This window comes from Epinephelus fuscoguttatus, linkage group LG19, assembly GCF_011397635.1.
Source record: "Epinephelus fuscoguttatus linkage group LG19, E.fuscoguttatus.final_Chr_v1".
Lineage (NCBI taxonomy): Eukaryota > Metazoa > Chordata > Actinopteri > Perciformes > Serranidae > Epinephelus > Epinephelus fuscoguttatus.
In genome coordinates, this window is record NC_064770.1 from 14,133,480 (window position 1) to 14,160,168 (window position 26,689).

Here is a 26,689-nt window from a genome sequence, read left to right on the forward strand (position 1 = left end):
AAAAGGTAAATGCAACAAAGTGCAGTGGAATCAAATTATCATTGTAATCGTCATTGCATAGGTCACTGCAACCTCTATTTGTCATTTTAGTTGTTCAGAATGCTCTATTTCCATTGTCCAGTGTGGCCTTTCGTGGTTTGATATTTAAGGTTTGACTGGCTGTCTTTTAATTTAGGGTTTGTGCTGTCATAAAATAAACTGGAAAAGTCATGGACATTAAAAACAGCAATTTCCAGGCCTGTGGAAGGTTTGGGGAAAATAAAAAATAAAAAAAAGTTTTGGAAAAGTCATGGAAATCCGCTTCACAAATACGTGTTTAATAGAGTATATATATACTGTATATACAGTGTTAATGTTTGGGCATTCTTGGAACCCATCGGCTGTATTTGGCGTCTGACTTCCGGCAGACAGCGATACAACCGATGGGGGCAGACCCCCGATTTTTTGGCATTCCGGTTTGATTTGGGCGGAGGAGGCGAATTTCCGTTTCCCACTTCCGTTTATATATAAGTAAATATGCTGAACCATTACGATGGATTCAGAGTTTGCAGTGACGCCAATTATGTTCCGCCTCGTTAGTTCACCGCACGGACCGTTTAACCTGGCAACAACTGCAGCTGGCTCAAACGTGATTGGTCAATATCACGCGGACTACAAACAGCCTACAACCGGAAACCAGGGCTCTTCCGCTTTTCTTCCGGAGGCAAGATCTCCGGGGTTTGCCTACAGACTCTACAGTGGTGTAAGAAGTTACAACGGGCCCCAGTGCACACTTTCACGACGGGCCCAAGTGCACGCTATCGTGCTGGTATTGTCTAGACACAAATAAAGACTTGACATTGGAGAATATCAACATACAGATTATGTAGCAATCATCATTTTATAGCTGACAAAAAAATCAAGGAAAGTAAGAAAATAATTGAATTATAATCTAGTGCCACCGTCACGGTGGTGCAGTGGTTAGCATTGTCACCTCACAGCAAGAGGGATCCTGGTTCAAACCCAGGTTGGAGGATCCCTTCTATGCAGAGTTTGCATGTTCTCCCCGTGTCAGTGTGGGTTTTCTCTGGGTATAGATCTATAGATTTTATAGCATATATAGAAATAGCATATAGTTTTTGTTTTAGATAGCTACTTTCATCTTTCACTAATCATCTTTATTTATCATTTATCTTTGAACATAGGTATATTTCAAAGGTGGCAATCTCAATCACTTGCAGTGACCTGCTCTCTCTATGGGCCCCTCCACCCCAGGCGCCCCAGTGCAGCCTGCCTGCACTGTCTATAATTACACCCCTGGGCAGATCAGTATGTTACTTGACGTTAGGTCGTTCCACGCATGGGTAATGTCAGACTTCCGGAGTTGCAGCTTCTACTGTGACACCTGACTGTGACACCTGACTGGAGAATTAGTACCTACCTACCGCTTATCTCGATGAACCAGCTCCCAGTATTTGCATAACAATCCTGGACGGAAAACTGCATAAATTTGCATTTTCTTTTGCAGATTTTCTGAAAATTTGGTTAAAATTTGCCCAACATTTGGATAGGAGCCTGACTGTTTTACAGATGAGGCATTTACAGTGACCAGCCTTACAGTGCATGTAAACACCCTCAGCTCCCTGGTTTCTCAGGTGCACACAAACATACTGAATGTGAGTGACTGAAATTGCACGAAAAAGGACTTCAGTTGTAATTTCAAAAACTTTTTTTCAGCATAATTGAGTTGAAGCCTCGTCTCACTACATCACAGCTCAGTGTGGAGCTGCGATGCAGAGTCACCTCAGCGGTAGGCAGGAAGGAGAAGAGGATGAGATCTAGCCGGTGATGTTTAGGCCTCCTGGGTAATGAGCCTCCAGGGTTTCTGTCTCTGCTCATCTGTCAGCCCACTTCTGTGTGACTGGCAGGGGTGACGGCAGTCCCTCCTCTGCTCGCCCGCCTGCCTGCTGCGGAAACACTGCCCCTCTCCACAAGCCCACACAGTGGGGAACACAGCAAATTTAGCTGCAGCTAATTAATGCAGAACTGCACTTTGTATCAGAAGTCTGGGAAAATCCCTCCTGCTGCGAGATGTTCCCACCTGCCTCTTCAAGCTTCTCCTTCTTCTGTAGAAACCTGGAGGGCACTTTCAAATGTGTCCAAAAAAAATTCTGATAATGATGATTGGGTAGAGTATCTGGGTCAGAGATTTGGGATGGGGCCGTGTGGAGTGTGTTACCAAAAAAACCTGGTGATTAGTGGATCTTTGTAATGGATAGCAATCAGTCTGCCTGTGAAAATGACTTTGACAAAGAGTTTAAATGAGCTCATTTTGGCTAATAATGTTGGGCTGAGATCAAAGGAGTTCAATCAAGCGAGCTAAAGGCACAGAGTACACAGCTCATAGTCGGGGCTGAATGAGTCTTCACACGCAAGCAGGACATTTTGAATTTTAACTCCCCAGAAAGAAATTGCCCTTCTTTGGGCTTTTGACTGAAGCTGAGAGGGCACGCCGTTCCCTTGGTTGAGAAAGTCATTCTTCCCAAGGATGAAAAAAGTCTATATTATACCATTATTCCTTTGCTGCCTCTTGATTCAAGCTCAGGGTCATTGTATATCAGTTTAGCTCTGCAGAGGGCGTTTAAGAAAAAAATTGTGGCTCTATTCTGTACACCGATTTAATGTTAAGGTCTTGCTTGAACTCTACAGTTTCCATTTCCGCTCACCCAACCGGCGCTAATACAATAACCTTATTAAAAGCCACCCTGTTCTCATATCAACTTTTTTTTAAACAATGTCCCCTGCTGACCAACTTGTAAAGCCTAATTAAAGCATTGCTCCGGTACAACAGGGGAACAGAACATTGATTAATAACACCCCGAGTGGAGCACAGGCCTCGTCTCTTATTAGATAGACCATAATCAGGTCAACAGGTCCCAACTCAGTGAAAAGTGATATCGAGCACCTTGGATTATCTGATTACAGAGAAATAATCAGATCTGGAATCAGCCCCAGCAGACTCTAATTAGGCCAGAAATGAAGATTAGCTGAGGTGTGAAGGTGATTGTAAAGGTTAAGGATTGCTTAGAAGCACCTTTCTTAAGTCCCTAATAAATTAATAGCATATGGATGTCAGCATTCATTGCTTGCACTCGCTGCCAGCTTCAGGGGGGGAATGTTTAATTATCACTGGAGACATTGTAGCCAAGCCCAGAAATAGCCAGAGGCTTTTGGACACTGAAATATTCAGCATACTAGATTGGTGTTTGGATTGCATTTTAAATTTATTGTCCTAAGTGTCTGGTGAAGTGATCTGAAGACCTGAAGCATCGAACTCCCCAGAAGAAGAGATACACCATCGCCTGAGAGGAGGGGCAGGGTTTCAAATTCTGTCAGTGCTAACAAGCAAACTGGCCAGCTTTCACCTGGCAGGATGTTATGTTTTGCCTCATCCAAAAAAATTGCTCCTTTGGCAGAGGGGGAGGCCTCAGTTGGGATGCACTGTGATGACAATGAAGGGAACTGGGGAACAGAGGGTGGTGGGTGATGGATGCAGAGTGCGCAGCTAGAGCGCGCTGCCTGTGTTTTGGAGCAGATGGGCCTCCACACTGCTCGGCCCGGTGTCCCTCGTTCTTCATCTGCTGTCCCAGTCCTCGGAGCCACAGGAGCAGGAGGAGAACATTTGGAGTTTTTGTGCTCCCATCGCCGGGTGTTGTGGGATTTTTCTGACAGAGTCTGGCTATCTGTTGAATTGTTTTCCGCACCGCCTGGTTTGTTGTGAGGCTCTTCTGCTTCTCTGTACTGGCTGGGTTTCAAGGACTAAGGAATGCGTTTTGGAGAGCTGCTGTCGGGATCTGTCCACATTATACATGGATTTTCTGTGTAAATGTGTGTGGGCAGGAAGTCATGAAAAGTCTTAAAAAAGTCCTTAAAAAGTTTGGTTTTTTGTTGTTGTTGTTGTTATTGTTGGTTGGGCACAGTTACATGAGTTCTAACTTTTGTTTGTTTGTGTTTGCGGGCTGTTGGCAGGCCTACACACAGGAATGGCTGAGCCCCTGAGTAGGTCCAGCACATTTTTTTTCCCACAATGGTTGCATACAAATTTAGAGGCAGTTTTCATTTTGAAATAGGCTCCATTTCACTAAAGCAACAATGAATACAATGTTAATTTTTGTTCGACAGAAAGGGAATCCAGGCACTTTGAAAAAATATAGGAAAACGAGAATGTAAATATTAAAAAGCCTTTATTGTAGAGGCTAAATCATTAAATGAACCAACATGTTTCGACCACTGCAGGTCTTCGTTAGGGCTTTGAAAACACACAACACAGGTATGGCCCCACCTATACAGTGGCAGGAACCAATCAGAGGCCATCACATGACCCATATAATGGCATGACAAGTGAAACAAATAGACAGTAATGAAAAAATAACAAGGTAACAACACACCCAGAAAAAAATAATTAAAATATATACACACCCATAGGCTGTAAGAAAAATGACGAAGCTTGTAGAGAGTAATGGTAAATCACAAAAAAAACAAAGTTAAGTGGAAGCATATCTTGCGTTATCTTCTCAGACCAGGCGGGATCACAGCGTCTCCAAATGAATGATGTCAAATTGGTCTGAGTGTGGCTAGCACCGCTAACAGCAGCAGCAGCCGTCGTTCCATGCAGGTTAACATCCAAATGCTTGAATTGAATGTGGCTGCGCATCGCTCAAGTCCAGTGATATACAGTACATACCTGTTTTTTTCTGACACAGCCTACATGCTACATTGTTTTCATTTTCTAGATCAAAGTACTGCCAAACCATGCTGGTTTTGCAAGAGGACATCTCTCCAATTTCCCACCGTGCTATTTTAAAACTCCAGTCTACTGTGGGGAGGGGGACTGCTGTCGACAGCTCTGTAGCCCCCACTAGTGGCGGGCAGCTGCATGACAGTTAAGCGGCCTTGTACATGAATAAAACACTAATTGATTTAACCGACTAATATTTCTAGTGCCAACAAGCAAGGGGACGGTTGTTTAACCATCGTCTAGCCTTGGGGTAGTCGCGATTTTTGTTCTAATGGCATATTTAGGCTCAGCAAGGTGATCCCTTGTTGGGAAGAGGAGGAGCTAAATATGATCATTGGCAATAATTCATAATTATTAATATTAATTATGGATTATTAAAATATTTGATTAATTAATTAATAATTAATTAATTATTACATAAGCATAATAATCAAATTAGCTTACAGCGGGGCACCACCGGGAAAACCGGACCAATGATCAGACGTAAATTCAGTCTCAAGAGGGTTCACTTAGGAAGCTAATTCTAGGGAGATATCAGCAACTATAAGATGAACAGGAAGGAGTGGAGCTCAGGCACTGACTTTGTCAACCAGCTTCATCACAGTATACAATGAAAAACCAAAGCAACTTCTCTTTGCAGTATAACAGGGTTTATTCACACTGATGACATTAATTTACAACCAACATCAACATTGCTCTATAAACCCTATCAACTATAAAACATTACTGAATCAACCAGCAAGCATCAAGAAGGGTGTGTGTGTGTGTGTGTGTGTGTGTGAGAACGTGGGTGAGTGAGCGAGGATGTGTGTGTGTGTGTGTGTGTGTGTGTGTGTGTGTGTGTGTGAGGGAGAGAGAGGGAGAGAGAGGCGTGTGAGCGTAGCAAGATGGCGGCTGTGACGCAGCAAGCTACGTCACGCTATGGCGGCTCGCCAAGAAAGCACGCGACTCAGAAAAAGGAGGGGAGCCAGTAGAGAGGGAAGTTCGAATTGCTCGGCTCCAAGTGTAGGTTAGTGGAAGAGAGGAAGAGAGAAAGGGAAGCACTCAGCAGTGTGGTCACGCAGGCGGTATTGAGATGCAGTAACCCGTCTGTGTTACGCAGAGGCGCTCGGCTCAGCTGGTGGCGGCGTGAATCTGGACATTGAACCAACACAGCCGAAATACTGATCAATCCCGTGCGGGCGACAATAGCGGTCCGACGAGGTCGGATCACTACGTATTACAAGCAGACACAAACGGGCAGGAGAATAACAGACAGCAGCAACACAGGCAATATTTTTACAATAACAATGCAGCCAAAATCGGACGCGGCGGTCCGTATCAACAAGCCCTTACAAACTTAAAAAGAACACACACTAACTACTATCACCCCAGAGCTAAAGCCTCTTACTGTTGCAGAAGGTGGAGTGATGTGTCGGTCGTTCCTCGTGCGGCCCTTTGTTACGGCAGAGGTGAAGTGGTTAGCGGCTCACAGCGGCTAACGGGTCCTCGGCGAGGGGGCAAGTCTCTGGCGAGGTGAGTTAATTCCGGCTCGTAGCGGGGAATCACTCGGGGAAAGAAGGGGGTCCTTGTCCTTCTTCTTGAAGCAGGCAGTCCTTGTTATCTACCAAACTTCGCATCCGCGGGCATCCGGGTGAGAGGGTCAATCCGTGGTCTCGTACCGGGCTGCTCTGTGTTCCTCGGCGCACAGAGTGAGGGAGAGGAGAGGAGATCAGCTCGACCAGCGAGGGAAATCCGTAGGCCTAAAACGCGTCTAACTGTGCACAGTAACTCTTTCTAAAGCGCTCGCCACGTGGGACGAGTTGCTAAGCTTTAGGAACAGTTGTGGGTACTTCTATTAGCTATGAGGATCACAGCCAGAGCGTTTCCCTCAGGTACGCTCTGTGATGATATACCCCGGCGTGACGTCACCGGTGCGGGGTTGGCCGTGGCGGATTTCACCCAATGGGAGCTGTGTATTTCAGGGGACCTCTGCTGGTCAGCTGGGGTGCTGTGTTGGGGTTGAATCAGCTGATTCACACAGAGAATGGGGGTTGACTGATTCCTTTGTTCTTTTGGGCGCCAACATGTGGTCTCAGGCTTTGATTGTTACATGTAGGCCCAAAAGTTTATGGATAAAGTGTAGGCCTTTGTTATAAATCCTTGTACGGCACAACATCCCCCCTTTGATCTGAAGAGTGGGGGTGACGGTCGCAGTCTTTGGATCAACGTAGGGCCGGACAGTTCCTAAATTGGATGTTAATTGAGTTCACAGTCCATGTGTTCCTGGGAACCAAAAGATGATTAGTCCGTACAGTTCATAGAGCATTGAGGACTTTAGCATCTGGGCAATTACTTGAGGCTATCTCTGGGCAGATTTCTTACTAACTCTAAACATTTCTTACAATTAAAAGAAAAAAGAGAAAAGAAAGAAGAGAAAAAAAAACATAACATCACTTCAAAACTTCACAATGAACCACATTCTTTGCTGCTTTTCGGCTTATCTTCACAACATCGGAATAGTTGGAAAAGAAAGGGGAAGGAAAGGAAGCAGAAAGCAGGAAGTGGTCAGGGGTTAGTGACCTACTCTTGGAGAGGGCTGGAGCTAACCCGTGGTGTGGATACAGACTGGTGTGCAAATCGCGGTTGAACAACTCGGAGGGTGTCCAGTCTGGTCTGTAGTGTTTGTATATGTCTGTACATGATGTGTGCAATAATTGCGGTGACGACCCAGCCACTAAGGAGGAGCCCGAGGGCAACCAGGTTGACGTGGTGTTCCTGGTAAGATGACGGCCTACTTAGGCGACTATTAAATGTGGTGGCCAGTCCAGTCGGTTTTAGACTAAGCTGTACCAATTTAGTCCCTTCAGCCAGAAGCTGCTGTTGAAGGGTGTCACCTATAGTGAGGTTGTGCCCTTTGAAGGCGTCCCATAACCTCAATCTCCACTTGGTGTCTGTCAGGGTTGAGGTGATGGAGGACTACTTCCTTGATGTGCACGGTGGCTCCCTGAGGAACCGTCAAGAACACTGTCTGATTGGGTAGGGTTAGTTGAGTGGCTGTGTCATGGCGGTCGTAGGACATTAGGGCTCCGGTGGCGGGTGTGCTCACGAGCCATCGATTACCAGCTCGTTCTACTTTTGTCCCTGTCTGTTCGTCTTTGACCGACATTTTAGCTTGGCACTTTTGTTCGGGGGATGCGGCTCTTAAGCCGCAGAGGTAGTTAGTGACATCTCTGACAAAAGGGTTGCCTGGGCAAACCCAGTGGATGTCTTTTGTTTTAGTGCACATGTCTAGGTTTGGGATGAGGTAGAGTGAGGGGTGATCGCCATGATATGCGAGTGAGGTAGGTGTCTTTAAATGAATATGAGTGTTGCCCTTCCAGAAACCAACATTCAATACTGACTTGAGTCTGTATATGTTCTGTCTTTCTATGATGGGCAGGTTGAGGAGGAATCCGATCTCTAAGCCTTGAGGGTTTACAGAGATCGGAATGGCGCTGCCAAGATTATATGCCAGGTGTACCTGCGATGGGTGCACAACAGTGGTGGTAGCAGATTTCAAGATCTGAGTCACTAGGTCTAGGGGGACCAGATAAGCTGGGTTTGTATTCTTTAGCGCACAAAGAAATGATTCATGGTTGTGCAGAGAATCGCGGTTACCAGCCGGCGCTGGCTGAATGGTTGCCGGCGGTGGCAGAAGAAGGTCAGAGCCAGGATCGGGCTCTGAAAGAGGCATGAGCTTTGGCCAGGGTCCGAAGGTTCCCGAAATGGCGGCGACATGTCTGCCTAAGGCTGACTGACTGAGTGGTTTGGGGGTGTCGACCTGAGCCCAAATGTGTCCACGGTGGCAGTCAATGAGCGGAGCGAGTCGATCTAGCAGGTCTTGACCAATGAGCAGCGGCTCCGTGTCAATGGTGCAGATGTGTAAGGGGTGGACAAGCATCATCTCTTGGAACGTGAGGTCGACCCAGGCACGCCTAGTGATGGGTGAACCGTCTTGGGTGTAGCTGGTGATGCTCACATTACAGGTCTCGATCTGCAGGGGTTTGCCAAGGGTGGCCACTGTCCTGGCAACTTCTGAACAGGTGTTGAAGGTTATCAGGCTGGTTTCAGGGCGTGGAGTGGTGTGTATGGCAGTTGAGGGGAGTGCTTTCGGTTCCCCTGGTTCCGTACCCCAACCTACAAGGTAAACCTTGGCGGTAGAGGGTACGGCTGCCCAGCCTAGTCATGCTGACGGAGGGCCAGTGCCAGCTCCCTTCTGGGAGTCTGGTGGGCGGCGGGGTATGTCCAGCTGCTTCACTGCTTCTGACACGCATTTTCGAATCAAGTCCTCCATCTCAGGCTTCATGCCCTTCTCTCTGGAGGGGCTTGGGGTGCCATTACGCCACTTACCTCTTTGGTTTCCCTGCTTGGTATTCTGTTCGAACCGGCCTCTCCCTCTCTGCTGAGAGGTGTCTGGCCGTGACGCTCTCGTTTGGTTCTGGGGTTGGGGATGGCTGCCACCCCCCTGGTTTCGCCGCCCACCTTGTTGGGTAGGCGGTCGCTGCTTCAGGGGTCTACCTCTGACGTCCATTCTAGCACGAGGAACCTCGCTTCCTTCCAGTGCTAAGTCGGCGTCCTCCAAAGCTTGGATCCCCAGGACCCTGGCGTCGACCTCGCGACCTCTATTGGGACGCATGCGCGTTTCCCATGCCAGCTGTGCGTATTTCTTTATTTCTTGCATGGTGAGCCCACGTGTTCTGCAGTGCATCGTGACGTCGTAACGCAGGCTCTCGTGGAGATTGTGGAGGAACAAGGACTTGAAAGCATGATCTTCTTCCAGGCCTGGTGCGTTACGACCCTGGAAATAGGCAGTTCTCAGGCGCCTGAAGTATTCTCGGGGGGGCTCATGCTTCTTCTGCAAGATGACAAAGGCGCCGAGGGTGGCGGAGGCTTCGTCGGTGTACAACGAATACTCCTCGCGCAGCGCTTTCCGCAGCGTTGCATAGCGATCTCGGGTGTTAGGTGGAAGCGTCTCCATGAACACATGGACGCTCCTTGCCGTGGTCTTCCAGACCAACTTAAGCTTTTCCCTTGACGTAGCGTCAGGTAAGTCGACAAGGCAGCGTTCGACTTCTCGGAAGTAGTCCTCGATGTTGGCGTCGGGGCTATTCGGGTCGAAACGCTCTATGTCCTTGGCAAGAGACTCAAGCTGTCGGGTACGCAGGCCCCGACTGTGGTCCGACTGTTGACCGTCCGATTCCGAGCTTCCTGAATCGCTCGGATCGCTGTAGCGGTAAGCACGGCTCCTTCCCCGCGGCAGCGGGGAGGGGGTGTGGTCGACGTGCCGGCGTGGGCTACGCGATGCGCCCAGCTCCCGGGTTAAGGATCGTCTTGAGTCGTCCACGCCACCTCGGGCGTGTGGATAGTCTCCCCCCTTTATGTTGAAGCGGGGGTGACTGGGAGTTGAAAGGGGTGCAGCCCCATAGCGTGGAGCTCTGTCCTCCCATGAGCGACCTGATGGGGGTGCTTGATAGTCGTCTACAACAACTAAATCGGAGGTTGCGCTGCTAAAGTGTGCTCGACTTCTAGCACGCGCCTCCTGGCGTGCGGGGTTGGACAGCTGTGCAGCTTCCATCCTCCGCGACAAAGCAGCCTCGCTTATCAGCGAGGGTCGGGGTTCCCGATCGTGCGGGTTCCCCGACGGAAAGGAATGGTGGCTGGGGCCACTAGGAGCGATTTCATCTAGCCCAGGAAGGCTGCCATGCTTTTCTTCAGCCTTCAGGCCAGCGGCTAGACTTACCTGTCCAGGCCATTCTTCTCCATGCTTAAGTTCTGCTCTTCGTTGAGCAGAACGAACCTCAGCACGCAGGAGATCAAGGTCTTCCTGCGCCTGGTCAAACTCAGCCTGGGCTCTCTGTGCTTCGTGCTGCAGGCTGGCGTTTTCCCGCTGCAGCTGGGCGATCTGCGCTTGTTGTGCCGATGCTTGCAGATGAGTTTTGCGCTGATACACAAGGAACATTTCGCCCACCACGTCTTGGATGGTGCGCTCTGGCTTACCTGCCGGGTTGTTGGCGTAATCCACGAGTTCCTGTAGCGCCGAATGACAGTCTTCATTGTCATAACTGTCAAGCCTGTCCTTTTCTTCTGAGGAGAGGCGAAGGAATGCCACGACCACGTCCCTCAGGACTGGCTCAAGTGACCTCTGAGGAGCTTCGGCTCCGCCCACCTGGGGTGTTTGGGAGTACATTCTACTGGTGGTGAATGTGTCCTACCCAGTGGGTCTTACAAGAGTTCTGTAAATACAGAAGACTAGAACGCTGATGCGGGTGCACAGGCGTGAGGTTTCAACCTGTGGCTTACAAGCTGCAGTGTTACAATGTTGTCCTTCCTAACCTACTCTGTTAGTGTGTCAGTCTGCTGTAAGTGAGACAATTTTCTACTCTCTAATAATTACCACTACACATTCAACAAAAACACAAGGCACCCTGGGTATCTGCTTGGCAGGTAGCAAAGAGAAGCAAAGGGAGAACAACAAAAAAAATAATTTTTTTTTTCTTTTTTTTTTTGAAGTTATTAATTTGGTATTATTACTCGTGAATACTGTAATAAATCTGGTATCTTCAAAGCCTCACACGGGGCACCAAATGTTGGGAAGAGGAGGAGCTAAATATGATCATTGGCAATAATTCATAATTATTAATATTAATTATGGATTATTAAAATATTTGATTAATTAATTAATAATTAATTAATTATTACATAAGCATAATAATCAAATTAGCTTACAGCGGGCACCACCGGAAAACCGGACCAATGATCAGACGTAAATTCAGTCTCAAGAGTGTTCACTTAGGAAGCTAATTCTAGGGAGATATCAGCAACTATAAGATGAACAGGAAGGAGTGGAGCTCAGGCACTGACTTTGTCAACCAGCTTCATCACAGTATACAATGAAAAACCAAAGCAACTTCTCTTTGCAGTATAACAGGGTTTATTCACACTGATGACATTAATTTACAACCAACATCAACATTGCTCTATAAACCCTATCAACTATAAAACATTACTGAATCAACCAGCAAGCATCAGTGTGTGTGTGTGTGTGTGTGTGTGATCGTGGGTGTGTGTGCGAGGTTGTGTGTGTGTGTGTGTGTGTGTGTGTGTGTGTGTGTGTGTGTGTGAGAGGGAGAGAGAGGCGTGTGAGCGTAGCAAGATGGCGGCTGTGACGCAGCAAGCTACGTCACGCTATGGCGGCTCGCCAAGAAAGCACGCGACTCAGAAAAAGGAGGAGCCGGGAGAGGGAAGTTCGAATTGCTCGGCTCCAAGTGTAGGTTAGTGGAAGAGAGGAAGAGAGAAAGGGAAGCACTCAGCAGTGTGGTCACGCAGGCGGTATTGAGATGCAGTAACCCGTCTGTGTTACGCAGAGACGCGCTCGGCTCAGCTGGTGAGCGGCGTGAATCTGGACATTGAACCAACACAGCCGAAATACTGATCAATCCCGCGTGCGGGGCGACACAATAGCGGTCCGACGAGGTCGGATCACTACGTATTACAAGCAGACACAAACGGGCAGGAGAATAACAGACAGCAGCAACACAGGCAATATTTTTACAATAACAATGCAGCCAAAATCGGACGCGGCGGTCCGTATCAACAAGCCCTTACAAACTTAAAAAGAAAACACACACTAACTACTATCTGCCCAGAGCTAAAGCCTCTTACTGTTGCAGAAGGTGGAGTGATGTGTCGGTCGTTCCTCGTGCGTCCTTTGTTACGGCAGAGGTGAAGTGGTTAGCGGCTCACAGCGGCTAACGGGTCCTCGGCGAGGGGGCAAGTCTCTGGCGAGGTGAGTTAATTCCGGCTCGTAGCGGGGAATCACTCGGGGAAAGAAGGGGGTCCTTGTCCTTCTTCTTGAAGCAGGCAGTCCTTGTTATCTACCAAACTTCGCATCCGCGGGCATCCGGGTGAGAGGGTCAATCCGTGGTCTCGTACCGGGCTGCTCTGTGTTCCTCGGCGCACAGAGTGAGGGAGAGGAGAGGAGATCAGCTCGACCAGCGAGGGAAATCCGTAGGCCTAAAACGCGTCTAACTGTGCACAGTAACTCTTTCTAAAGCGTTCGCCACGTGGGACGAGTTGCTAAGCTTTAGGAACAGTTGTGGGTACTTCTATTAGCTATGAGGATCACAGCCAGAAGCGTTTCCCTCAGGTACGCTCTGTGATGATATACCCCGGCGTGACGTCACCGGTGCGGGGTTGGCCGTGGCGGATTTCACCCAATGGGAGCTGTGTATTTCAGGGGACCTCTGCTGGTCAGCTGGGGTGCTGTGTTGGGGTTGAATCAGCTGATTCACACAGAGAATGGGGGTTGACTGATTCCTTTGTTCTTTTGGGCGCCAACATGTGGTCTCAGGCTTTGATTGTTACATGTAGGCCCAAAAGTTTATGGATAAAGTGTAGGCCTTTGTTATAAATCCTTGTACGGCACAACATCCCTCAAGTGTCTTTTTGTACCACCTATGTAGAAAAAGTCTTCCACACATGGACAAGTCAGACGGTAAATAACAAAAGTTGTGTTCTAATGTTGCAAAAAATCATTTACTTTTTACATCCACAAAATGTTTAGTTTGCATAATGTTGTCACAGAAAGGGCAATGCATACATTTAAAAGTGCCAAAAGGTTTGGATAAGTGCTTGTTTTGTCTGCTGGAAGATGTGAATGCAAAAGTCTGCACCTAAGCGTGGGTTCAGGAAAGACTTTACTTTAAAAAGTATCACTCTCACTAATGGCCCAATTATGTTTGACAATACGTTTGATTTGTTCAGCATGTGTACCGTATGCGGTGACAAAAAGTGGATGAGACTGATGTGCAGGCTTCGGCCTGATCTTTTTTTGTTTTGAAGAAGTGTATCATGCTTTATTTTTGTGGTTTAGTAGATAATGATGAGTACTTTGGTCCAAATTAAAATTTGGTTATTGCTGCCTCGCAGCTCAGCCTGAGAAAGCTTTCCCTTTTTTACCCCTGACGAGCGGCCCTGGCTGTCTAGAGACTTCTTGTGCTTACAGCAGGCTGTTTAATCCTTTTTTGAGCAGTTTTAACTCTGCACAATTAGACCTACAGCAAGCACTGTTGGAAACAGTACTGAGGAAGCTCATCAACCCGTAATGGGCAAGTGTCAATTTCAGCAAATCCTTGGATTCATTTAAATTGATTGTCTTTTAATAGGTTAATCAAATCAAATTTCGGCTGCTTTTCTGGGTCCAAATCATGTTAATTAATAATTATATTACTAGGAGTCATTGTTATATACATTACAGCTTGGAAGCCTTGCCAAAATGTGATATGAATGTAAATAAATTCATGTACTTAATAAATAATTCTTAAACACCCCAGTATGACCATGAAAAGGTATTAAATTGCACTCCATGTGGTATTAGGAAGGTCTGAAAACCACAGCAGCAACTCTGTGTGTGTGTGTGTGTGTGTGTGTGTGTGTGTGTGTGTGTGTGTGTGTGTGTGTGTTTAAGAGAAACCATCCTTTAACTAACTCCCACACCTCCTTCCTCACCTGTAGCTGACCTACCTGCCTCCCCCGTGGGGAGAGTGCGAGTCAAAGGCTCTGGAGTCGGGCTTTTTCCAGGTCTACAGTGTAACCGCCTGCAGGATCGACTGTGAAACACGTTACATCGTGGAGAACTGCAACTGCAGGATGGTGCACATGCCCGGTAAGCACAGCTGCTGCTCTGACTACAGCACATAAACATTTTTGGAGCTGTATCGATCATGCATTCATCAACAGGGATTTTGATCAAGGTTGCAATATTTTGAGACTTAGAGCATTGAGAGGCCTCATATTGATATGACAGGTCAATACTGGATTAGGTGCTGGCATTTAAAGAAGACTTGGGATTACGTGTCTGGCAGGGAAAAGGTGCTGCGCCTCACATATTGTTTCTACGCTCTTCCAGGTGTCTTTCAAGAACTTAATGTTTAAACACCGCCATTAACTGAATTCTCCCCATTCACACTGTTCCTAGGTGATGCTTCTTACTGCACGCCTGAGCAGTACAAAGACTGCGCTGAGCCTGCCCTCGGTAAGTCTGCATATACACACGACACAAGACAGAACACACGCACGCTGTATTTTCTGGTTTACATATCATTATTTGCCACGGCAGAGGATTAGGATTATCTTTTTTTCCTGTTGATACAGAGCTTTAATGCTAAACGTGCTTTAAAGATGAGCAACACCACTGAGACTTATAAGCTTGAGACGGCTCATCTGAAGAGCAGCTACAGTATATGATTATGAACGTCAAAGCACTGCAGTAGGAAACATGTCTGCTTTGGAAACAGGCGATAGCTGCCATCACACTGTCTTCTCTGTGCGTCATCATTTAAATAGCAAATTGCACAGTGGAGGAATAATTGAGCATGTAGACTCTGTGGGCACACTGCAGCACTCTCAGTGCAAAGTGTGTGTGTCACTACTAAACTTTCTGACTTATCAAGAGAACAGACCTCATCTCAGTATTTCCCCTTGTGTGTGAAGAGCTCATCGAGTCAGTAACCAACATCAGAGCAGACAGGGACTGCAGTGTTAGAGCTCAATTTAATGGCTGGATGGTCAGATAGATAATGGGTCATATTTCCTGCATTGAGGTAAATTAAACAGCTATATGAGAGGGTTTTGGCAGCCTCTCTCCCATTCCTTCAAAGTCAAGATTTTATATTAACTTTGTCAGTTTTATTAAATGTTGGCTCATCCTGCTTTTTAAAGATATTGATCTGATTTTCTTTGTTTGGACTTTTTATGGAACTGCCGTAATGTCTTGGCTTAATATTTTACCTTTTGCCAAAGCCGTACACTCGAGAGAGAGAGAGACTCATGAAATTCAGATGAGACAGTTTCTCTGTGATTTTATCTAAATTAAATTCCTTGGAAAGTGTTTAAAAGTCAAGAGTTTAGCCTTCCAAAGCAGCAAGATCATAGGGAGATGTTTTCTTATCTGTTTCCTGTATTTGATTATCGTGTTAAAGGTCACAAAGTCGGCCAGGGACTATCCCACACTGTCCGTTCTGATCCAGCGCTACATCATAATACTGGATGACACTTAAAGGGGGTGCACCACATGACATAGCTGATGTGCTCCACTGCAAGAAATGTGATTTATTTGGTCAGCTTGTGTTTTTCCCTTACATATTTCTGATGCCTGTTAAGAGTGAAGGAAACGTAAGGATGTTGAAGAAGGACTCTCAGTAGTCTCCTCCTTTTCAGTAACACACATCTAACAAAGCCATTACGCTGCAGACCTTCTGTTCACCGCATTCCCTGCTCTGTGTGACTCACTGCACATAAACACAGCTGTAGTTTCCTACTCAGTAATGAGACAAGGAAACAATGTTGAAAGTTACCTGAGTGTGACTCCAGAACTGCAAGTATGTGTGGAGCCCACAGTCACTCTGTATCAGAAAATAAATGAAAGGCTGTAAACACAGACACAGAGGGGGAAACATAATTAAAGCATGATACCGCCTGATCACGTACGGTATGTCTTTAGTGTTGCTGTGGTGATATCAGAGAATAAGAGCTCAACCATAAATTGGAACTCCTGTTTGCCTTTTTGATTGAATGGAAATCCAGCTTTAATTATTCTCAGATATTTTCAGACTGGGCTCTCTGTTCCCTTTTGGATTGGATGTCTTATTTTTGTTCCTGTGCCAGTGAGAGCTGGGACAGGAGGCATAATGTGTTCGGATTCTCCGTCCATCCCATTCTAGTGAACGCCATATCTCTGGAACCCCTCAAGGAAATGTCCTCAAATTTGGCACAAACATCCACCTGGGCTCTAGTGATGAAGTGATTAGATCCAAAAGGTCAATTTCACTGTGACACCATAATGTTTTCTGGCCATTATTCAAGATCATAACTCAGGAACAGAAGCAGAGACATTTGGTCAGATATTAGATTGGTGACACTGATTTTGGGTGCCCACTTTGAAACTGTGCTGACTGTGTAGATCTTCTGCGCTGCCGGGTTGAAGCTCAATATTTGAAGCATTGTCTACTGTCATGGCTACAGCTTTGGGTTCTGTCCTGTTTCTCTGGTAGTCCATCACAAGCTCATTGATTTTACTGATAATGGGCTTTAGGTGATGTCATTGCAGCATGTGACAAAGCTCTCTATCAGTGCTCTGTACCCCTTTGTAAAAACAGTCTCTAATGCCAGATCACACTACAAAATCCATCGGTAAAAATTTGTTTTCTTCCTTTACCTCTGGAGGCACTGCCCGGAGATTTTTGACTAACGGAAGTGCAGGGGCCTCAGGGATTGCTCACTCCCTTCACTTCCAGTGATGCCCCCAGTGTTACACTCCTACCTGCAACTCGAACCAAGTGGCGGTAAAAACGTTGCCGCTAATGCCCTTTTTTTCCTGTTGTGAGGAGTGGAAGGTGTGCTGGTGGATGCACAACGCTTGTAAATTGTGCTGTTGTCCATGTTTTTCACGTTGACGAGACGGCGTTTTGGGTGGAGCGGTCGCCATGGACACGGAGCTTGCTGTTTCTGTAGGTACACATTTCCTGGGGACACCTGCATGTCTTGGCCCCGCCCCCTCCATCATGATTGGCCCCCCCCTCTGTAGTTGTCTTTCACACAGGGCTGCTGACAGATTCTACAAATTGCAGAATCTGTATAGCCCGACGCAGTATCGTACAGTGTCGGCATGGATCGTGAACGACAATGAGTGTTGTACGTGATAATCCATCGTTTTATCTCATGTAGTGTGTCATAGTAGACGACAACCGACGCCACCTCTGGGACACTTCACAATGGTCCGACAGAATGTCTGGCATGTTTGATTTTCTTTTTGCTGTTCATGACTTCTCCCATCACAGCTTTCACTTTGACCAATAGAAACACAAGAGCAATCTGCTGCTGTGGAAAACTGTACGTCAACAACACCCCAGCCTTTTAGATATTTCCTCTAGGGATGTTACCACGACAGAGTTAAAAGGAAACATGATGGTGTGAAACAACAGAGGCACTTTATCAACTGCCATTAGCATCAAGCTAGCAACCACTGTTACTTCTTCATAATGGAGACGGACATAAAGTAAGAAAATTAAAAAAAATAGTGTCAGGGCTTTTTACTCACCACAACTACAGAGGCTCCCAGCTTCATTTGAAACAGACTACATTATAGACGGTCCGTTTTTTATCATTCTCTCTGTATTTTTATATTTTTCCTTTTATCCACTCCGGTTGGTTTCATAAAGTTAACACATTGCGTCATCATTTCAAACTCAACACTTCCTGTACCCGTTTAAAATTAAAAGCCCATTATAACCTCGGTTGAGAGAATCCCTTCATTTTCTAAATATGCTTTTATTGTGAAACATTTGAAGGAACTTGTTGTGGAGGATTCAGTGACTTGTATGTTTGCATACAGTACTTCAAATGTTGCTCCTGCCATCTGCTGGCACTTTTTATATTACTACAACAGCATTTCACCTGGCACATGAACAGACACAGTGACTGAAATAATAATAAAAGTAATAAAAATAGGACAAGAATAATCCGATGACATCACTCATGATGTGAAAGACAACCAGCAATGCTTGGTCATGGACCAACATGTAGCCTATCATGTCTGTCGGCCAAGTCACGGCACGATTTTATGACCCCACAATCGCCTAATGCGACATCGTGACTACCAGAACAGACAAAAATGCCATGTGGTGTGAACCTGGCATAACTGAAGACTGAAAATTATTCTCATGTCAGTATAGTGATAACTTTGATTTTGCCAGAGATACATTTAATAAAATTTATTAAGTTCCTTCACAGACTTCATTACTTATAAGATTCTGGACAGACATGGATGTGAAGTGCAACTTGACTGGTTTGCAGAGGCATACACAGCGAGGTGGTGGTTTTACATTAAAATTGTATCTATGCACATCAGGTCTGGGTAGGTTCTGTCTATTTCAAAAAAGTCTACAGTTTGTATCTCTACTACAAAAGATATTTAATTCATCTCTACTTTATCGTTGTGGAAAAGAAACTGTGTCTGAAACTGTATGAATAGATTCCATGAAGTGAGTGAGAAGATATTATAAATATAAATACCCTTTTGGCAGCCTCAATGGTAGCAGTGGGAAGGCTTTAGTATTGAAGAGTCCCCTTTTAATGTAAAACACTTTGAATTATCATGTAAAGAAATGTGCTATATAAATAAAATTGCCATCGCCACTCAAGATTAATTCCGTTTTCATAGTAATCAATTGAAGAAGTAATTATACTATAACATACTATTAAGTGAAACCACTGTTAGCTGTTAAAGTTCTCATATAATCTACATTTTTGATTAATGAAAGTCAGTGAAAACATAGAATTAAACACGAATAATAAATTGATTCAAGCACACATAAAGTAATGTACAGTCTTATCAGCCTCTGCTTTTGGCCAGTGAGAGTTACAGCAACATCACAAAAACTTTCTCTCCACCCACGCCAGTCTCTCAGCTCTCTCCCACCTCGAGGAAAATTATTTCTGGAAAACTGGTTACGTACAAAACAACATGTACCTAAGGGCAACAAAACTTTCAGACAGTCAGCATCAAGGCTGCAGGTTCCCACACCATAAGAGCATTCAGTGTAGTACAGCTATGTGCCATTAACGTGCACTCAATACCACAGCAGGAGAGTAGAAGGCTTTGGTGCTTATTCCAGACAGCTCTTTTCCTCTCTCTTTCCTGTAATTGGCTTCATTTTTTGAACAGTAAGGCTTTGAAAATCCTAACACACACGCGCACACACACACAGACACACACACATTCAGTTCGGATCACTGAATGCAAATTAATTCTTGTTTTAAACTCAGTGCCAATTTGCTATACCCACCAGAGAACATTTCACACGGCAAAGTTTGATTGGGTTTTTCTCTCTCTATGACTGTGTCTCTCAAGTTTTGGAGACGGCGCTGAAAGTATTTTTTGATAGGAGACAGCTGCATCTGTTGTCTGTGAACAACTTGCTTATCTGGTTGTTTGCTTTTGAGGAAACAGAGACGGCTTATAATCACACAACCAGACCGACAAACACAGTTATTTCCAATTTTTGTTAGAGCTGCTAAACAGAAGAGTCAATCAGCCAAAACTATCTTAAACACAAAAAATTGCATGCAGTAGAGTGCATATCTTTGCCAGGCGGTCGCAGGGGCTGGACAATTGTTGTGATTGCAGCAGTGTTTTTAGAAGCCTCCCAGAAGCTAATAAAAATTGGTGTATTGTCAATGTTTGACAGGGTGCGTTGCACAGAGCATATCAAGTGTTCCTCCCAACAGGCGCTGTATGTGAAACATATAGTATAATTATGAGGATGAGTGTATTATTAATAACTGAAACACAGCACAAATCTTTGATCCATGTCATCCATAACTGGACTTTTAACATTCCTACATTACTTACAAAGACACCGTACTCTCTGGACAAGCAGAAATATGTTCAGCTTTTAATGAGCTCTTTGCTGCAGCAGGCTATCTCTTTGAAGACATATGCACCAGACCTAATAACCAAAAAGTCACTAAACATGGCAGGACCTTCAAACCTTACCTCTCTCCCTCAGCAATTTGTTCTCCATCCTTTTTCCTCTTTTTAGGTTGCTGAAGCTCTTAGAACAATCAATGCAGAGAAAGCAACAGCTCAAAATCACACAAATATTTTTTTTCTTCAAATGTCTGCTCCTTTAATTCCTGACGGCTTAACTCATATTTTTAACCTGAGTATTTTTACTGGTATCATCCCAAAAGTCTGGAAAGTGCCTCATCGCAAAGGTGAAGACAAGTCTGTCGATTTCAAAACTGCCCTGCCTCTAAAAGATCTTCGAATCTTTCGTCAATAACCAGCCTGAATGTTACTTTAATAAAAATTCCATTTGAAGTCCCCATCAATCTGGATTTAGAACAGATCATAGCACAATCTCTGCTGCTACCCTAGACTTAAATCATATCATATCCTCAGTAGACAGTAAAATGCATTGTGCAGCTCTTTTTGTTGACCTTTCTAACGCTTTTGACGCTGTTGATCGCCCCACACTCCAACATCAGACACTGGCACGGACTCACAGTTTGAGATGGTTTAACAGCTACCTTTCAGACAGACTGCAACGTACCAGGGCTGCCCACAACTAAGAATTTTCCTAGTCGACCATTAGTTGTCATTTAGGGCCATTAGTCGACTAGTCACATACATGTTTACAATATTAATTTAATTATGAAATGGTCTGAGTTCAAGGTCTGAGAAAGAATAGTATAAGTACTGTTGTTCACACTGTGCTACATGGCAGAGAAATACAAAACCGTACTAATGACCCCAAAGCAGTAATGATTGTGCTAATTGTGGCTAATGGGCATGTAGCTAGTTACACATTTCAGATTATATGTCATGTTTGTAGTTGATGAATGATAGGCAAATGTTTGCCAGCAGAGTTTACATATCCCCTTGGGTTCGTCCTTCACCTTCTCAAAATGATCCCACACTTTGGATTTCTTGCCTGACATGTTATTATGCTATTGACTGCTGAGTGTGGCCACTTCCTGTGTCTGGCCTTTCAAATTAAATTCCCACATGGTCCGGTCATATAGGTTTTGATTTATTTTGACAAGGCACAACTCCTAAAAGAGTTTCACATCTTTTATTGTGCGACTAAGTGACCAATGAAATCTTGCCAACTACTGACCTTTCTGGTCGACTAACGTTTGGTCAACCAGTAGGGGGCAGCCCTACAAGGTACAATAGTGGGTGATGTTAAATCTGAACTTCTTCCAGTTACTGAGGGCATTCCACAGGGTTCCGTCTTAGGTCTGCTAATAATTGCCTTTTATATTAATGACATTGGCATGTCCATCGATACACGGAATTTACATTTTTATACAGATGATACTGTTTTATATAGTTTAGCAAACGCTATCCATTCTGCCATTAATTATCTGTAACTTTGATTTAATACCCAACAGTACGCACCTCTTAAACTGAAACTTGATGTAGACACAGGCAAAAAAAATGTCCATAAGTTTCTTTCGTAGGCGAAGGAAACAGACAGTAGTCTTCAGATCTGCATTTTAAATGGCGCATTGATTGAGAGTCATTTGGTTTGATGACAAACTTTTAAAATACAAATAGACAACATCAGTCACTTAAGAATGCAACTGTTTTTTACCCACTTTTTTTGTTTTTAATAGAAATACATGCTGTGTCCCATTAACCTATAGGAAACTGATTGTACAAGTAACTTTTTCGATTTGTATTAGATAGTGGCAGTGCTATTTATAGACATGTTTCTGTCTTTATCTTTAAACATTTATATCCTGACTATCACTCAGCTCTAAAATTTATTACTGACACACCATATGGCATCAATCTTTGTGTCTTTTATCAGAAGGTGGGCTGCTCCTCTTTCTCTGTCAGGTGAGATCAGCACTCGTATCTATTCAACTATAAATTACCACCTCATTTATCATCACTCTTTTGCCTAAGACATTATACTCAAAACACCCATTCTCAGGACTGTCTGACATGACATGTCCCTGCAGTAAACACTAATCTTGGAAAGACAGCCTTCAGATGTTTTGCCCCATTAGTCTTGAATAATTTACAGAGTAGAGTGAAACTTGACACACTGATATTGGTGCTGCAATCCAAATATTTGGTTAGAGGTTATATCGATTTTAGGTGCAACTGTTTTACATAACATGCTTGTACTGTTATTCCTTTTCCTTTATGACTGTGCTAAGTGTATTTTAGAATGTTTTAATTCATAATTTGTCATGCATTTGTCTACATAAATGCATATTTTTAATATCTACATATGTTTTTATATAATATTTTTTGTATTTTTTCCTTTGTATTCCTTTTCATACCTACACTAGGTATCATGCAGACTTCAGTGTATCATGACATAGCAGGTATGGAATTCATCTGCAGATGTTCCACTTAAAATAAGACCAGACTTTTCTATGGTGTCTGTTTTTGAGACACAACAAAGGCCAAAATGTGGCATTCAGCAGACTAAGTAAGGCTTGTTGTTTTTAACTGAGCTGATTCTCAGAAAACATTCAGCCTGTACCAGCGTCAAGAGGTTAGAAGAATTTGACAGTATGAAACTTTTAATAAAACAGATTTTTTCAGCATTTGTAAATCACCGCAATGACGAGAAGTCCTTGAGCATGCAGTCACAAGTGTGCACATGAAATAGTAGACTGATAGGGGCTTCATCACACTGTGCATTCTGAAAGCAAAGTAGGCAAAGGCAGCAGAGACTTAATTCCGTGTACTTGCCAGAAGGTAAAAACACAGACAGTAGAGAGTGAAAAAAATGTTCAAAAAAGTCTCTCCACAATCTGCGAAGACTACGAATGTCAACAGAATCACCAATATGTTTTCATCAGGACATTAGCATACACAGATGTGGGTTTTTTTTATTGTTATACATAACAAGTTTCAATTTAGTTTTTAGTAGAATGTTGTACCCACTGGGAGGCACTTAAACTTACCAGGTGGAGGCGGTAGAGCATATGGTCAGGGCGAGGTGCAATAGCTGTACCTGCCAAGGTAACATCCTCCTGACACCTGGCCCCCTCATATGCTGACTGCCGTTTTTGGCTTCTTCCCCAGGTGTTTCACACAAACCTCGATGAAACAGCGATCTTTCTAATATGTCTGAAAACTTTTGTGGTTGAATAGATATCCTCATTAAAATGAAGACTGCAGACGTAGGTGCTCACATGCAGAATTTTGAACACTGCACCCTCATCTTTTCTAATTGCTGTAACCCAACAAGCTCCCAATCCATCATCAGATAGAAAGTCATGGAAACTTCACTGTGGATGCATTGGCTTGTTGTTGGAATATACAGAACCCTACTGTGACTTTTGCAACTTGATTGCCCAATTGTTTCCCTCTATTTCTCAGTGATGGTGGTAGAGAACCAGAAGTAAGTCTCTGCCGTCTTTGCCTACTCCCACCCTAAGGACGCAACATGAAAAACCTCTATTGGTCTAGTAGTAAGCAAGATTAGCTGTGGGCAGATACACAAACCCACACAAGTAAAACAAATGACGAAACGCATGATCAAATATAAGCGGTTATATCAGTGGTCTTCCTCTCACGTGGATATTTATTTATACTTTTTATCAGTCAGTATCACAGCTAGTAACATTTAGAAAATTATCAGGGAGACATGTAATTTTAAATGTGTGAGAGAGAAAACGAGGGAGGGCGGCGGACAAAGGTGGGAGGCTCAGAGAAAGAAATCAATCATTTGAATGCATGAGGCCTTGCTCCCATGTATCCAATAACGTCTCATTTGAATAAAAATAAGAGACCACTGAGAAGCCATATTGAATTTCCTCTTGCAATTACGTGACTATGTGGCCTCGATGGCTATTAGTGCGCCGTGGGGGGATAGCTGCCTCGTGCTCTATGATCTGCGGATCTGCCACAGAGCTGTCTCAGTGAAAAATAAGCCTGATAACATTAACTTCTCCTTTCCATTCAGAGAATAAGGGGTGGATGTAAGTCCAGGGGGAGAAGCTTTTGGTAGTGAGAAAGGGCTCTGCAATCTCTGGTGAAATTTAAAGAGCTCTATTTAAACTTTGCAACTTCATAAATTCAGCTTAAGAAAGTGATTTGTGAGGGGTGTGAGCAGCCTCGGTGCCGGAGAAGCTTTTGATGGAGCTATATTTGAAAAGCCTGTGTCGCTTAACATTACCGTCACTGTGAGGGAGTTGGTGTTATGTAGGAGGCTGTGGGCTTAACACGAAATCATCCAGTGCATTTTAGTTTAGTGGGGGTTTTTTTGTTTTTTTTTTCTCTGAGTCAAACGGCCAAAGCAGAGCCGTGAATGCAGCCTGGCATTTCTGCATCAGGACTTTGTCTCTGTCAGGGTGAAGGCTGTTTTCACGGATGTTGCTTGAGGGCGTGTTTGTGTTTGGTGCTTTACATTCTGTGACTTTGACAATGACATTGACTTACACTGTCATACGGGCTTTTGTGGAGTAAACATCCGCACGACTCAAGGCATAGTATGAATGGGGCTATGTGTGCAATCGTGCGTGGTTTTATGTTTGCCTGTGTTTGTGGGGAGAGTATGTGTGACCCCTGTTTTCAGTTTTAAGAGAACAGAGATTAGGAAATGAGGTGCTAGATGCTTTTCCCTGTGTCTCTCAGAAGAAACACAAGCCCGGAGCTCTGAGCACAAAGCTGCAGAAGCTTCAGGCCTGTACTTTAGTTAATGTTTATCAGCTGTGAGAACACACTGATGTACAGCTGGCACTAACACACTACAAAAATTGGCTAATTAAAAGTAACTGGCTGTGGTGGGTTTATGAAACATTGTTGCAATTTATCATCATGTTATTTCAGATTCGTAAGGTTGCAGTTCACTGAAGTGTTGTCATGATACAGAAGATAGAAAAAAGAAAAAAAACAAACATTATTAAAAATAGTAGAACTTTTTAAATTACTTCATCATTTTAAGCCCTGATAATTATTTCTATTAAAGCTGCAAATCCTAATTATTTTTTATTATCAGTTAATGTTGATGACTAATGGTAATTTAGTCAAAGAAAATGTCAGAAAATAGTGAAGAATATCAAGTACTCTTTCCATCATTCTTCAGATGGCTTGTTTTGTCCAATTAAGAGTCCAAAACCCCAATATATGCAATTTCCAATCATATAAAGCTCACAAAGCTTCACATTTGAGAAGCTGAAAGCAGTGAACATGGAAACATATTTTTTCAATCATTAAAATAGACACATTTATATTTTCTCATAGAGACTAAAATGTGTTTAAAAATGTATTATGTTTTAACAGTGACCTTAGATTATTGTATGACAGCCTTGTAGTGTTTTAGAATACAGTTAATTGTCATTTAGTATTAACTTCCTACCTGCTGACTCTCTCTATTAACAGTGAGCTGATTTTTTCATGAGGTATTAGACAACATGTTCCCATTTCCAGGTTGTTAGATAGCAACACTTGTTCATGCCCCTTGGTGTCTGATACTGAGGCACAAGGCACCCTTTAGCATCCTTATGAGATGAACTAGGCTTTTATCTGCTTCCTTAGTAAGCCCATCTGTGGCAATATTAGATGCTCAGACCAACTGACATTCTAAGCGCAAAATGTGTCCTCAAAGGTCAGAGATCTGGTGGATGGATGGGTCAAACAAACAAAGGACTTTAACCTGGGTGATGGCAGTTCATGCCCAATGTGAATCTGAGGGTACTTTCACACCTGTCCTGGTTCGGTTCAGTCGAACTCAAGTTCATTTATTCCTAAGTGCAGTTCGTTCAGACTGATGTGAACACAGCAATCACAATCAGATGCGCTCCAAAATAACTGGACCGAGACCACGGTCCGGTTACAAACAAACTCTGGTGCAGTTCGTTTGTGGTGAGAACGTGTTCCGACCTCAACTGCAGTCGCATTAGGCATTTTTTGGGTTGAACAACATGAGCATGTTACAGTCCTGGAGGATTATTAATGTGCACCTCCTCCTGTACTGCCTTAATATGCACATTCAGCACATCCAATGCCTCAAAACATTGTTTTCTAGTCAGAGCCGTGCCTCGTTTTCAAACTGTATGGTTTGACTAAAATGAACAATGACAGCAATATAGTCCACGATGACCAGCGCTAAAATCAACCTGCGTAGTTGTCCCTGCTTTGTGACATTAGAAAGTGTCACATTTATCTTGCAAGTGTGCTCTTCTTCAATGTTCTGTTTACTTCCTGGATTTTGTGTGAGAACATGTACGAACTCTAACGCAATTATGCAACCTTGTAACAAAGTCAGTCCCTGATTCGGACCAAAGCAGGACAACTCTAGGTCTGAAAGCAACCTAAAAGTCAGCATTCAGTTATTACAACTATGTAAGTGATGAAAC

General features: G+C 44.2%; 1 protein-coding gene across 3 annotated transcripts in view; it reads left to right on the forward strand.

The window, feature by feature from the left end:
* asic2 (acid-sensing (proton-gated) ion channel 2) overlaps nt 1-26,689 on the forward strand; it is a 527,665-nt gene that overhangs the window by 489,766 nt on the left and 11,210 nt on the right. For all 3 annotated transcript variants that reach the window (XM_049561232.1, XM_049561231.1, XM_049561230.1), the window contains 2 exons: nt 14,312-14,462; nt 14,775-14,831. In XM_049561232.1, the coding sequence (XP_049417189.1) occupies nt 14,312-14,462; nt 14,775-14,831 (208 nt within the window). The remainder of the gene's footprint in view (nt 1-14,311; nt 14,463-14,774; nt 14,832-26,689) is intronic.